The sequence below is a fragment of the Gracilinanus agilis genome, chromosome 2 (genome assembly GCF_016433145.1).
Source record: "Gracilinanus agilis isolate LMUSP501 chromosome 2, AgileGrace, whole genome shotgun sequence".
NCBI classification, from domain to species: domain Eukaryota; kingdom Metazoa; phylum Chordata; class Mammalia; order Didelphimorphia; family Didelphidae; genus Gracilinanus; species Gracilinanus agilis.
The window spans coordinates 279050476-279066222 of NC_058131.1; the positions used below are offsets into that span (position 1 = coordinate 279050476).

General features: G+C 39.6%; 1 protein-coding gene across 1 annotated transcript in view; it reads right to left on the bottom strand.

The window, feature by feature from the left end:
• Positions 1-15747, bottom strand: part of CFAP77 (cilia and flagella associated protein 77) — a 203265-nt gene that overhangs the window by 61580 nt on the left and 125938 nt on the right. The window contains exon 4 of the mRNA XM_044661317.1: positions 5045-5150. Within this exon, the coding sequence (XP_044517252.1) occupies positions 5045-5150 (106 nt within the window). The remainder of the gene's footprint in view (positions 1-5044; positions 5151-15747) is intronic.

The following is a 15747-nucleotide window of genomic DNA, read 5'->3' on the forward strand; positions in this document are numbered from 1 at the left end:
AAAATTTGACACTCAAATACAAGATTCAAGAGAAGCATAAAAAGGTAAATATGAAAGAGAACTCAAAAGACATTCAGAAAGATTAAATTGTTTACATGCCAAATAGAGAGATGATTCTTGTAACTCCTAAGAACTTTATCATTATTAGGGCAGTTAGGAGGAATATACATAGACAGAGGGTAAATGTATGAGTTGAATATAACAGGATGATATCAAAAAATAAAATTAAGTCATGAGAAAGATGAATGTTTTGGGAGGAAAGAGAAGGAAAAAATAGAATGGTACAAATTATCTCGCATAAAAGAAGCATGAAAGAACTTCTACAGTGGAGGGCAAGATGAAGGGAGGTGAGGAAGGGAGCACATGAACCTTACTATCATTGGAATTGGTTCAATGAGGGAAAAACATACACAATCAATTGGGTTTAGAAGTCTATCTTACCCTACAGGAAAGTAGGAAAGGAAGGGGATAAAAGAAGGAGGATAGAAAAGAGGGCAAATTGGGGCAGGTTGTGGCCAGAAACTAAACAAGGGGAAATAGAATGGAGAGTAATACATAGTCATCATAATGGTAAAAAAAAATTTATAAGTCTCTCTAATGTAAGTCTCATTTCTTAAATACATAGAGAAATGAGTGGAATGTATAAGAATACGTATTATTCTGCAATTGATAAATGGTTAAAGGATACAAACAGGCAGTTCTCAGACAAATTAATTAAAGCTCTCTATCGTCAAGCAAAAAAAATACTCTGAGTCACTGTTAATTAGAGAAATACAAATTAAAACAACTCTAAGGTACCATCCCACACTTACCAGATCAGCTATTATGACAGAAAAGGAAAATGACAAAATTTAGAGGGGATGTGGGAAAATTGAAATACTAATACACTCTTGGGGGAGTTGCAAACAGATTCAACCATTCTGGAGACCATTTTGGACCTATGCCCCAAAAGCTATAAAACAGTACGTACCCTTTGACCCTGTAATATCATTACTAGGTTTGTTTCCCCAAGAGATGAAAAACAAAAAGGAGAAGGATCTAAATGTACAAAAAAATTTCAAGCAGCTCTCTTTGAGGGGGGCAAAAAATTGGAAAGTGAGGGGATACCTATCAATTGTGGAATAGCTGAGTAAGTTATAATATATGATTGTAATGGAATACTATTGTGCTATAAGAAACAACAAATAGGAACTAGAAAGACTTGTATGAATTGAAGCAGAGTGAAATGAGCAGAACCAGGAGAATATTGTAAATAATGATCGGAATGCTGTATAAGGTACAACTGTGAATGACTTAACTGTTCTCAACAATACAGTGATCCAAAACAATCCCAAAGGTCTCATGATAAAAAAAATGTCATCTGCTTCCAGAGAAGAAATTGATGGAGTCTGAATAGACCAAAGCAATTTTTTTCATTTCTTTCTTATTTGTTTTTAGTTCAAGATTCCTTTCACAAAAAGATTAATTTGGAAAAATGTTTTCTATGATTGCATATATAAAATTTATGAGATTGCTTACCATATTGGGATATGGGGGTGGGGGGAGGAGAGAATTTGAAACTCAAAATTCTTTTTTAAATGTTAGAAACTGTCCTTACATGTAATTTGAGGGGGAATTGTTTTTTTAAGTCTTCAAATAAAAGCTGTAAAGCCACTTGTTGGGTATTCAATAAGAGATTCATGTTTGATGGGACTAGACAGCCTCCGAGATCTTTCTCAACTATGAGATACAGAGATTCTATAAACCCAATGCTAATTAAATCTTTTCTGGTAGATTGATATGATAAACAGATTTGAAACAATGTCATCTGAGGAATTATGGACATTTAGCCTAGAGAAAAGAAGACTGGGGAATAGAGGGAAGGTATTGCCTTCAATTGTTTGAAGAGTTTTCACAGGGAAGATGAAACTTATTCTGCTTGACCACATTGGGCAGAAATAGTACTTATGGACAAAAATAATAGCATAATAGCTAGACAGATATCAGCTAGATATTACTTATGAATAAAAATAATAGCTAGATAGAGATCAGCTATATATAAAGAGAAACTTATTTAAAAATTAGAATTGTTAAAAATCATTAGTTGGGCCTGAAGATGGGAGGTCTTTCATTCAAGTGTGGCCTCAGACACTTTCTAGCTAAGTGATTCTGAGCAAGTCATTTAACCCCAATTGCCTTGCCTTTACCTTTCTTCTGCCTTGGAACTGATACGTAGTGTCAATTCAAAGCAGAAGGTAAGGTTTTGGTGTTTTTTTTTAATGACTGTCTCAGAAGATAGGAGGTTCATGTCTCTTGACATATTTAATTGGTGGTAAAATAACCCATTTGTTGAGAATATTGTCTGGAAGGGACTCATTTTCAGGTAGCAATTGGACTAGATGAATTCCAAGGTCTCTCCCAACTCTGAGGTTTCACATTTCTTTGAAAAAGCTCTCTCTCTCCTGGTAGAATGAAAACTCTTTGAGAGCAGAAAACTTGTTTTGTTTTGTCATTATACCCACACCAAGTAACACACAATAAATGCTTTTTGAATTGAACTGAAATTCTCTCCTTCCCCGAATGTCTCACCATATTTGTACCTTCTCAAGGCACTAACTGTATTTTAAATTTTGTTATAATTGTTTGGGAATTTGTCTTATTTGCCACTTATAGGCTATAAGCTTCAGCAAGACTGAACTGACTCATTTCACCTTTGTATTCCTAGGGCCTAGGACAATGCATAGTACTGTAAGGGGGAAAAGGGGTTTTATGGGTTCAATATATTAAAAGATGGTCACCAAAGGATTGAACTATTATCAATCCTCAATTAAGAATAATCTGAAGTCAAAATTGACTTTTATGGAAGTTTATTTACAATTAAGGAGGAAATAAGGAAATAAGAATCCAACCCAGTAAGTAATTTACTAAGATCCTCTAATTAATCTAGGTAGATCTTAACCCTCAGCTGAGAGTCAGAGGGCCAGAGGCCTGGAGGTGAATGAAGCAAAACTTCATTCACAGAGTCTTATTAAAAAAAGTTTCTTAAGAGAAGCTCAGGAAGATTCAGTCAGTCTTTAAACTCACCACATGGTAGGGGCAGCTGGGTAGCTCAGTGGATTGAGAGCCAGGCCTAGAGACAAGAGGTCCTAGGTTCAAATCTGGCCTCAGACACTTCTCAGTTGTGTGACCCTGGGCAAGTCATTTGACCCCCATATTGCCTACCCTTACCACTCTTCTACCTTGGAGCCAATACACAGTATTGACTCCAAGATGGAAGGTAAGGGTTAAAAATAAATAGATAGATAGATAGATAGATAGATAGACAGATAGATAGATAAACTCGCCATGTGGAATACAAAGAAGATATTTAAAGCAGTCTCACCAGGGTCTCAGCATTCTAACACTCCTCAATGAACCAGAAGAGGTCCTCTTCAACGGAAGACCTCTTACTCACTCAACTCCCTCTAGCACCTGTGAGTTAGGACCTCCCAGAATTTGGAGGTGTTCTCACCTTTGGTGATTAAATCTAAAGATGGGCAGTGTAGACTTAATCTAATTATCACAGTACATAGTGGGTCCTTAATAAATGCTTGATAAAGTGAATGGATGCTAGCAGTTCATTTCTATAATGAACAGATAAGAATGAGTTGTTATCTGCAGCATCCTATTTGCGACACATATTGAATGTTGTTCCATAAAGATCTTGATATGATTTGTTCTCTTTAGTAGGTTAAACAGTCCTCTGAAAATTTAATTAATTTCATAAATACTTCCTCAGAAAGTACAAAAGTGGGGTAGCTGAGTAGCAAATTGGATCAAGTTCTAGGCCTGGAGTCAGGAGGACCAGGGTTCAAATCTGACCTCAGACAGTTCCTAGTTGTGTAATCCTAGGTGTGTCATTTAACTCCATTTGCCTATATATGCATATGTGTATAGACACACACACACACACACACACACACATATATATATATGAAAGAGAGAAACGAAGAAGAAAGGGAGGGAATAAGGAAGGGAGGGAGGATGAGAGAAAGGAAGGAAGAGAGGAAGGAAGGGAGGAAGGAAGGAAGGGAAGAAGGAAGGAAGGGAGAGAGGAAGGAAGGAAGGGAAGAGGAAGAGAGGGAGGGAGGAAGGAAGGGAGGGAAGGAACAAAGAAGGGAAGAAGGAAGGAAGGAAGGGAGGAAGGAAAGAAGCAAGGAAACAAGAAAGGAAGGAAGCAAGGAAGCAAGGAAGGAATCTCTACCCTAGTAGACCCTAGGTCAAGTGGATTTAGCATTTCTTTGACCATCAGTCTTTCTTTGATGACCAGAAGACCTTTCAGCAAATAGGAGGATACCAAAATGTAAGCTCCTTGAGAGTAGGAATTGTTTTGTTCTTTGTATTTGTATCCCCAGGCTGGGACAGTAGGAGGCACTTAATAAATGTTTGCTGACATCATTCTGAACATCAATTAGCATTGTATTTTTTTTTAATCCTTTTTTTAAAACCCTTAACTTCTGTGTATTGGCTCCTAGGTGGAAGAGTGGTAAGGGTGGGCAATGGGGATCAAGTGACTTGCCCAGGGTCACACAGCTAGGAAGTGTCTGAGGCCAGATTTGAACCTAGGACCTCTTGTCTCTAGGCCTGACTCTCAATCCACTGAGCTACCCAGCTGCCCCCAATTAGCATTGTATTTTAACGGAGTGTAGAAGTTGGGTATAAAAAGCTGAAACAAGACTCAAATAATGCCTTCAAAGACCTTAAAAATAAGTAGGGAGGAAAAGGCATTCATAAATAATTACAATACAAAGCATATTATGATACTACATAAGATAGGGCTTGGAACTGGAAGGAACCTTATTATAACATGACAAAAGAATAGTTTTTGGAGTATTAGGTCATCAAAGAAATAGAGATGACCCTTCCCCCCAACAAAAACTGGTATCATAAGAGCTTGAATGAGCGTCTTGCCTCTCTTGAATAACAGTGTCATGAACAGGCTAGTATGAACAACAAAAACAACAACAATATATGACAGCACAAATGCCCCCAAAAGTTTAGATTCAAAGGTGATTTCCAGCTTTACCTTGTGTTTTTTCTCCATTTTAATGGCTTTTTGAGCTGCTTTTTGTTCCTGTACCCATAGCTGCTGGTACTTGTGTTGCATCAGATCAAAGAAGGGTGTGGAAGGCCTAGAATAAAGAGCCCAAACATGATTTAGGAGGAAAAAAAAACACTAAACGTTGAGTCTTTCTACCCCACCTCTGTTTATATGATGACTAACAGGAGTTAAGAAACCACATAGGCAGGACAGCCTCACTACAAGCTCTTTGAAGGCATCTATTAAATGCTGGTCATACCCATTCCCATGATCTCCTTCTGTGCTATTGCTGTTCAGTCATTCAGTCATATCCTATTCTTCATGACTCCATGGACCATAGCTATCTAGGCAGTTTTTTTTACAAAGGCACTAGAGTGCTTTGTCATTTTGGATATTTTAGAGGGTTAGTTTGTAGATGGTTTCTATTGGTGACCAACAATGCATGGAATTAAAGACCTAGATCTGGAAGGAATGTCAAGGGGTCATCTAGTTTAACCCCACTCCTTTTGTAGATGAGGAAATGGAGATACATAACTTAGCCAAGTCCACACCGTAAGCCCCAGAGTCTGGATTTAAGGGGAGGGCCTCCGACTCCAGGAGTAGTTTTCTTCCCATGGAACTATACTGCCTGCTGACAAAGAGAATTCTTAATAGCGGAGAAATGGGGAAAATGGATGAATGTTTTTGACTTGATGTAGGCTCACCAGACATCTAACTACACTGGTACTAGACAGTGTATAGGCCAAAGAATACTGCTTTTGAGAGGGACAGCATGGTGTCCCAGAAAGGGTATCAGAATAGGGTTTATGGTACCTGACTTCTAGTTTCAGTTCTGCCATGAACTAGTAGTGGGACTCTAGGTAAGTCATTTAAACTTACTGTGTTTCATTTTGTTCATCTGCAAAAGAAGGATAATAATTTCTTCCCTAACTATTTCCCAAAGGAAATACGCTAGGTAAAATTGTTTTGAATAATCATAGAGTACAACACAAATGTACCACCAATGATATAGATAGATAAGGAACCACAAGATCAGATGAACCTCTAGGAGGCTTTTAGAAATGTAACTAGTGGCCTGTGGAGCAGCCCACCCATCTGAAGTAGAGAGCAATAGAAATGTGTTATTAAGCTCCTTGGCCCAGCCTTCCACCTAGTTATATTATTTGGAGAATCTCTGGCTTGTTTCCTACCAATACCATCCAGTAGCCTGGTATCATGGTCATTTTCCCTGCATTTCAGGTAGAGGCCACCTCAATCTCAGGGAAGAATATTAAGTGCAGAGTAGTTAGCTACACTCCCTCTTACATGCTCATCTAGTTCTTGGTCAGTCCCTAGGGCTACAAGTTTAAATCCTACATTTCTAAACCAAACTTTATGAAAGGATCCTCCTTGACTCTCACTTCCCACCCCCAGAAATTCATTCTTTAGGACCCCGACAATCCCCTTCTTCTTTTGTGAATGTCTAATCTCTAAGAATAGGTAGATTATTTTTTAGACAGCTTTTAGAAATCTGATCTCATCCTTAAAATCTGCTATTGAAGAAAACCAATTAGTGATTTGCCTCCTTCCAATCCCTTTCTCCATCCCTCTGGTTCTATTCTCTTCTTTTGATGGTGAATGGTCTCAAATATCTCCTCAGTCTCTATGAGTGAAGACTAGAATGTTGGGACAAATCTCTAATACGACAAAATGTAGGGACAAATGGTGATGCAGTGGATAGAGTGCCTGGCCTGGTGTCAGGAAGACCTGAGTTCAATTCCAGCCTCTAACACTTATTAGCTCTGTGAACTCATGCAAGTCAGTGTTTGCCTCAGTTTCCTCATCTGTAAATGAGCTGGAGAACAAAATGGTAAACCACTCCAGTACCTTTGCCTAGAAAAACCTAAATGGGATCATGTAGTCAGACATATTTAAAACAATTGAACAACAGGAAAGAGATAGATATTGTTTCCCACTTAGTGGTTTCAAAAGATCAACCTCACAAATGCAGAATGAGGGAAAGATCTAATGCTGTCCACAGCAATTGGTCTTAAAAAAAAAAAAAACAACAGGCAATTTTGGAGGATTGTAAGTTCAGTAAAAGATCTTAGATTACAATGAGAGGGATAATGTCCAGGACTAGGGAACTGTATAGAGCCACTGTACTTTTCCAGGTCAGACCACTAGTGGTATTCATTTATGGCTGCCACATTTCAGGAATGACATAGATGAGCTAAAAAAAATATCCTGAGGAGGTCAACCAGCATAGTGAAGACCCTCAAGATCATGGCATTATGTGTATTAGTTTATGGAACTGGAGATATTTAGCCTAGAGAAGAAAAGACTTAGGGAAAACAAGATTGAGAGAACAAGACAGCTATTTTTAAATATTCAAAGTTTCCTGGGACTGAGGCTATCTAGACCCACAGCTGAATTTGAGCAATAAACACTGGGTCTTGGGGAACAGAAGACCACCTTGAGATTGTCTTCTCTCCTACCATTACCATCCTGGCTAGGGATTCTCTTTGGTAGGAGTATGCCTCCCTTTGGGAAGCTGTTTTGCCTTCCCTGGGCTGCCAGGCTTTCAGCAGGATGCCACCCGAATTGAGAGCAACCACGAGCTTTGAAATGCCACTCATGACCAGATGATCTTTTTATAGTGGAGGCAGAAGCCAGCAGTGCGTCTACAAATAGTGGCTCTTTTGTTTTCTGGTTCCTTCACCCCTGTGGTGACTTTTATTACTTAATTATTACACACCCCATGCTTCAGAACAGCCTAATTTATAGTCGTGTTTTCTAATGATACCAGAGGCATAATCTAGCAATATCTACCCCGAGAGGCCATTCATATCAGAAGAGCTCTTTCAACACCTCCTCCCTTCCCCTTCACTGCATATATATCACAGGCAGCCAGGCCAGCCTCTGCTGTTCTCTGTGTTCCTCCAGCAGCTGGCTCTGACCATTTACAACAGGCCAGTCCCACAGCTTTCTTCCTTTCCCATCTAGTGGTCACCCTCCCAGAAAGATTCGTGCTCCCCTCCCCCGTTTCAAAGCCAGGGAAAGGATTTGGGGGTAGCATTTACCAATGGACCTAGCCAATGGCATGAGTCAAAGCCTTAATCCAATGCAACCATCTATCCCCACCAGTTTGGACTAATTGGCCGGGGAGGGGTTTGGGAAGATATTTATTATTAAAGTAAATTAAGTCTGAATCTTAGAATTCTTTTCAAAGCAATACAGTTAGAATGCTTGCAAGTATGATACACATTATAAATGAAACTATGTGCACATTAAGAAAATCGGGTAAGTGAAATGAAAAACAGATAATTGATGACTATCGTATGGTACAAAATGGCACAACTTAAACAGTAAAAGTCCTTTAAGCCACATGGACCCTGGAGTTAAAAGCCTGTTCTGGGATTTCTTGAAGCAATCGCATCTAGACTACTTATGAAGGGAGATTCAACAGTTTGGTTTTTTCCCCAAACATTGAATGAAACACTGGATCTGAAAAAAAAAAAAAAAAAAAAAAAGCAATAGAACACTTGCTACATAAATCTGCTCCACACTCACCCATTTAGAAGTTGGAGAGCATCCAGAGGAATGCTGACCAGGATGGTACAGGGCCATAAAATCATGATACATGAAGGGATCAGAGGTTTTTAGCTTAAAGGAGAGAAGACAAGGAAGGAGGGAGGGAGATGAGGAACAGTTACCTGCCTTTGAGTGAGCTCTTATGTGGGAGAAGGATAAGACTGTTCAGAGGGTAGAACTCTGTAGGAAAAATGAGAGAAAATTACAGAAAGGCTGAAAGAAAAAACTTCCTAATAGAGTTCTCCCATACTAGAATGGGCTGCTTCTAGTGGAATTTTCCTCACTAGAGGTCTTCAAGATATATGTAGATAATGGTCCACTGAGGGTCTCAGGTTCAACTGCGTAGAACCATTAAAACTTGCAAAGGAAGAAACTCGTTGGAACTTTTTCTTCAGGAAGAACAATATACCCTGGGTTGGTCTGTTCTATATTTTCTTGTTATAGATATGTGAAAAACTCCTGGTGTGGGCTTTACATCCATCAATCACAACTACTAAGCTAGTAGCTAAGAGCTAGGGACTTGTACTGATAAGTCCAGTGTAACATGGTAGCAGAAGCCAAATCTGAACTTGACTCCAAGTCCAACACAGTGGTGTATCCACTAAGCTTTGCTTCACCTCTATTGAGGTTTTACTGTAGCTATAATCAGGGTCCATCAGAGAGGTTACTTTCCCTCGAGCTGCCCTTCCAGCTTCCTTCTACCACAACTCGATGCTCCCCAAACTCTTTGACCACTCTAGTCTCTCCAGTTAGTGAAGAAAGTGATCTGGTAAAACTGATTCACTCTGAGACATCAGGGAATTCCTGGGCCATTCCTTATAAGAGCACAGTATTTTCACTGTTAAAGACAATAAGAGAAAGAACAATGCTCAAGTGAAAGGAATGAATCAGTAATGGTAAAATCCAAATACCAGTGAGAGAAATACCTTTGGGGAGACCAGACTTTTTAATGTCCCTTAATTCATATTGTCTAGCTGATCCCTAGTCTTGAATATAGCATAGTGATTTCTCTGTTATACACTATGAAGACAGGTATTTCTGCCATTCAGATATGGTATTCAATAATCAAAGTATTTGCCTTACCCAACTAAATGGGTTTTTTTTAACCCTTACCTTCTGTCTTACAATCAATACTGTGTATTGGTTCCAAGGCAGACGTGCAGTAAAGGCTAGGCAATGGGGGTCAAGTGACTTGCCCAGGGACACACAGCTAGATAGAAAGTGTCTGAGGCCAAATTTGAACCCAGGGCCTCCTATCTCTGGGTCTGATTCTCAATCCACTGAGCCACCCAGCTGCCCCCTAAATGAGATTCTTTTTTTAAATAATAATTAGAGAGGCAGCTAAGAACAGTGGATAGAACACCAGGCTGGAGTCTGGAGGCCATGGGTTCAAATTTGGCCTCAGAAACTTCCTAGTAGTGTGACCCTAAGCAAGTCATTTAAACCTAATTGACTACCCATCGACAGTCTTCCATCTTAAAATTTATACTAAGTCAGAAAGTAAGGGTCTAAAATAATAATTAGAGCTAAGTACAATAAAATAGACTCAACAACAATGGACCATGTCTTTTTCTATGACTAAGAATTTTCAGGGTTTTGGTCTTAATTCTGAATATGCTTAGCATTGGGTCTAAGATGTACCTAGAACAGGGTCTTGCATTTAACAGATCTTCATTACATATTTAGTGAATGAATGGTGTGCAAATATGTAGGTGATAAATCAATCATTTAATCAGAAAGTATTAAGCACTGCTTACATACCAGGCACCATTTTGGGGATAAGATATCAACCAGTTGCTAAGCAAAACAGCAAGCATTTAAGCACCTACTATGTGCCAGCACCAAGATAAGTGCTGAAGATACAAAAAAAATAGTTCCTGCTTCCAAGGAATCCATAGTTAAATAGGATAAACAACAAGGGGGAAGAGTATATACAAACAAAATATGTAAAGGGTAAATCAAGGGTAGTCTCAGAGACAAGACGCTAGCATTAAAGAGGAGCAGAAAAGGCTTCTTGCAGAAAGTGGGACATTAGCTGAGGCTTGAAGGAAGGAAGCTAGGAGGCAATTGATTGGCTATGGGATGAAAGGAGAGAGTATGAGGAATCACACATCCAATTCAAGATGTCTAAAAGTGAGTTGGAAATGTGAGGCCAGAGGTGGGGGAGAGAGGTCAGATAGATCTAAGAGGCATTTGCATAATTATAAATATTGTATAATTGTATATTTGTATCATTGTATAATTGAAACTAATGAGGCCACCAAGTGAAATAGTATAGAGCAGAGGCAGGGGGGTGGCTCAGTGGATAAAGAAAGCCAGACCCAGAGACAGAAGGTCCTTGATTCAAATTTGGTCTCAGACACTTCCTAGTTGTGTGACTTTGGGCAAGTCATTTAACCCCAATGGCCTAGCCCTTACTGCTCATCTGCCTTGAAATCAATACTTAGTATCTATTCTAAGAGAGAAGGTAATGGTTTAAAAAAAAAAAGAAATAGTATTGAGGGAAAAGAAAAGGGGGCTCTGGACACAATCTTGGGAGATTCCCACCGTTTGTAGACATGATATGAATAAAAATCCAGCAAAAAATACAGAGACGGAAGGGTCAGATAAAAGAAAAGAGACATGACATGAAAACCTAAAGAGAAAAGAATTAACATAAAGAAGATGATCAATAGTGTCTGGTTTCCCACTAGATAAACCTCATCACATCCTGGAAGAGTACTGCAGCCACAGAGTTCATTCCTCAGAAGTATCCTCTGGGAGGCAGCAGGGTGGCTCAGTGGATTGAGAGACGGAGGTCCTGGATTCAAATTTGACCTCAGATACTTCCCAACTGTATGATCCTGGGCAAGTCACTTAACCTCCATTGCCTAGTTCTGCTTTGGAACCATTACACAGTCCTGACTCTACGATAGTTGATAAGACTTTAAAAAAAAATTACTCTCTATTCCTGGGGACCCATCCTCTGCCTGGGACAGCTCCTCCCAGAAGGACCATTTAAGGATAATGCCTAGGTTTATCCAGATGCATTCTTTCAGATTTCCTCATCATGCCCTGCATGATAGGAAGAAATACTGAATTTGAGGTGCCTATGGGACATTCAGTTCAAGAAGTGTTTGATGATAAAGGACTGTAACTTGGGAGAAAAAATAGAGCTGGATGCATAAATCTAGGGGACGTCTACTTGAACATGATATTTGAAGCCAGGAGAGCTGATAAGATCACCAAAAGGGTCTAGAGAAAAGATAGAAGACATCCTAGGATGGAGCCTTGAGAGTATGCAGACACACAAGCTATGGGGGACATGGACGATCATCCACAAAAAGAAACCAAGAAGGAAAAGAATGAGGAAAGGTAGTATCATAAAAATCTCAAGGAGAAAGACTATTCAGGAAGAAAGGTCTTCAGTGGTGTCAAATGTTGTAAAAGGATGAAGAATGAGGAAAGGCCACTGGAATTGACAATTAAGAGATCACAATTAACTTTGGAGAGAGTGATTTCAGTTGTCCTAGAGTAGTCTATACAAACTATTTTGTTTGACTCTCCTTTTCTTTATAAAGCTTTTCAGTGGCTATTTTTGCAGATATATTTAAAAATCATACGGATTTTTTTTCTTGAATGTAAATGCAGTTCTGTATTATAAAATGAATATCTTTTCCATCCAGATTGAATGATTTTGCCACAGGCTCAGAGCCCCTATGGTAATAATTATAAGCATAATTTCTATACTTTATTCTGAGTAGCTGAAATCACTTCACATATAAGATCTTAATTATTTATTCTCACTGAATGAGAAAGGGTAGTGGGGGGGAATGCTCTAGCTGGGGAAGCTGAAGCCCAGAGAGGTCAAGTAACTTGCCCAAGGTTACACAGCAATTCAGTAGCAAAGTCTGCGCCATCACCCCTGAGGCTATACTGTCTCTCCTTGATAATTTGAGATACTTTGTGAATATGAATGAGCTTTCAGACTGGGCTAACTAGATACCACATAACCAAGACTGTCTAGCAAACAAATTTCAAAGCAGAAAACAAAATTCAAGCATCCCAACTCCCCATACCTTCCCTAATGACTCCACTACATGGCATCTTTTCATTTTAATACAAAATATGAGATTTACAATACTAGGCACCCTCAAAACCCTTAAAAATAATGTGTTTTTCCCCCCAGCACTCAAAGATTTCTAAGCTCCAGGAAGGAGATTCAGAGAAGATTTAAGTTTTTCCTTAGGGGAGGTGACAAAGGATACAAGTTCTGATATGCAGGAGAAGTAAGAAGAACCACAGCCGGTCAAGTACCTAGAGCAAATTCATCTTAGTCTCAGATTCAGAGGGGAGACGTCACCTTTCAGGCTCCTATGCCACCCAGGAGAAGTCAGCTGGGCTGGGAAAAGTTGTGTGAAAAGGTCATAGGGACATGGAATAGGGTAAAAGCCCCCATTATAGACTACAGGACTCCTCTGGGATAGGGATAGATAAAGGAAAGGCGTTTGTCTCCTAAATATCTAATAGCTGAATCCTAGGGGAAGGAGAGGTGAAGAGGAGACTCCCAGCAGAGAAGACCTGAAGAAGTCAGACAAAGGTTCTGGGTGAGAGCTAGGAAACACATTAGGCATCAAAGGTCATAAGGGAGTTGGAGGTGAAGGGGGGGGGAGGTTTCCAGCCCTCTACAATAGCATCTAGAGGTTGGGGTGGTCTAGGGACTAGATTCAGCCTAGGAAGGGGCTAATTCCCTAAGAAAGTTAAGTAAAGAAGAGGAATACCCTTGATACAGAGAATCCATCTCCACTATAAAAAGGACCTTTATTTAAACAACTCAAAAATTTTGCTTGAAAAGTGGAATTAATAAGATCAGTAGCATTTCACCTTTAGATATAACAATAACTAGATTTAAATGCCTAGGGTCTACTACAAAGAAAACCCCAAAGTTCAATCTTAATTTTTTTAAATTTCAAATTATTAACCTGGTAGACATCAACATAGATAAACATGTTCATATACGAAGGGAAAGAGATTATATGTGGAACCATGATTCTATTATGTAAAGTTTCATTATTTAAAAGTATATATTAAGGGGCAGCTGGGTAGCTCAGTGGATTAAGAGACAGGCCTAGAGATGGGAGGTCCTAGATTCAAATCTGGCCTCAGATACTTCCTAGCTGTGTGACCCTGGGCAAGTCACTTAACCCCCTTTGCCTAGCCCTTACCACTCTTCTACCTTGGAGCCAATACACAGTATCGACTCCAAGACGGAAGGTAAGGGTTTAAAAAAAAAGTATATATTAAATTTGACACAGTAGTACCAACACTGCCCTACCCTTCTGTAGCCCCATTTGAACTTCCTACAAAGGGATACTTTTGTGGAGATTGGCCCTGACAAAAAAGCAGGCCAGGCTAAGAGGCAGGGGATCTCCCAAGCCCTGTGGCTCCTTGAGGGCTTTAAGTCTCTAAAATAAATGTAAAGAATATAGTTATTTGCCTAAAGTCTGGATTTAGAGAGCTTTCTGAGAGTTGTTAACTTGGACCTTAGAGGGATGTCCATTGAAGTTGAGGGCTAAAGGACCTGACACCTCTCTCTGCTCATGAATTAGTTGACAAATGTTTCTTGAACTGGCACTAAGGACAGGTAATGAGACCTGGTTCCTGCCTTCAGGATGCTCGAATTTCAACAGAGGAAAGAGCACATAACTAACTATAATCGTGCAAGATATGATAAATGCCCAGTGAACTGGACAGGCAATAATAAGTGCTAAAAGAGTTCAGAGGAAGAGCACCAGCCTCAGTGATGAAGAAGACTTTCTTTGGAGTAACTAGTACTTGAGCAGGCTCTGAAGGATGAAGAGGATTAAGATAGAGATAATGGGCATTTTAAGGGGAGAAACCAACTTTAGCAAATGCAGGGAAGTACAAGACCTGTTTAGGAGGAAATGAGTAGACATTTTTGCCTAGGATAAATATCACATTTGAGAAGTACTGCGTGGAAAAGTAGATTAAGGCCACTGGGTGGAAAGAGTGTGTAGAAGAATAAGGAAGATAGACTGGGGCCAGATTGAAGAAAGTCTCATTTGCTGGGTTGAGGAGTTTAGAAGTATAGGCAGAGGAGAGCCCTTGGCAGTTTTGGAGAATGAGGAAGAGGATGTTAAAAGTAGGATTTAGGATGGCTAATCTGGTGGCCAAGACTGATCAAATTGACAGAGGGAGAGTAAAACTTGTAAAGGAGAGAATATATGCCCTTGGTGAGAAAAACATTCAGGGTGTCCCAATCTTTAATAGCTTAAAACTGCAACGGGACTTTGAGACTTCCTATATTATATGAGAATAAGTTGGGAGAAATATGACTGACTCCAGCCGTAAGAAAAGAATGGGTCTGTCACCAAGCTTGTTCATCTCTGCTTAGCCTAGTCAGCGGGTACTAAAAAAAAAAAAAAAAAAAAGTATCCTTTGGGGGGGGAAGATTAATAATCATCACTATGATGGCTCCTCATTATATAGCATTTTGTGATTATTAAAAAAAAAACTTCATGTTTTCGATCCTCCCACAATAGTACTATCAGATTCTAAAGTAGTAATATCCCCATTTTACAGATGGAGAAATTTAGAGAAAGAAATTTACTTCCCTGAGATCACAAAGCCAGGAAGCAGCCAAACGTGGGTCGCCTAATAGAATATAAATCCCTTAAGGGCAGGGACCGTTTCCTTCATTGTATTTTTATCACCACCTTCTGGCATAGTGCCTGGTGCCTGGTAGATGCTTAATAAATGCTGATTGATTGATTGATTCTGAATCTAAGCCCAGGGCTCTTTCTACTATACTCAGCTGTTTTATCATCATTGAACCTCTCTTTCCCTTCCACAGTCTGGTTCAGCAAACACATTTTGTCTTTTCATACTTCCTAATGAACCACTTCCTTTGGATTATTCAGACAGCAGCCACTCCAAGGGATTGGGAGTGAGTTGTTGGCCCCGGTGTAGACCTGCATTTAAAAGCCAAATGCCTACCACGTCTACGCTTCCCCACCTGCGGATTTGGATTCCCTAAATGCACTTTGGACCGTTATATAATTCCGGCAGTTTTCTCTAAGCCCTAATGAATTAGGGGTAGGAGGGGGGTGGGGGGC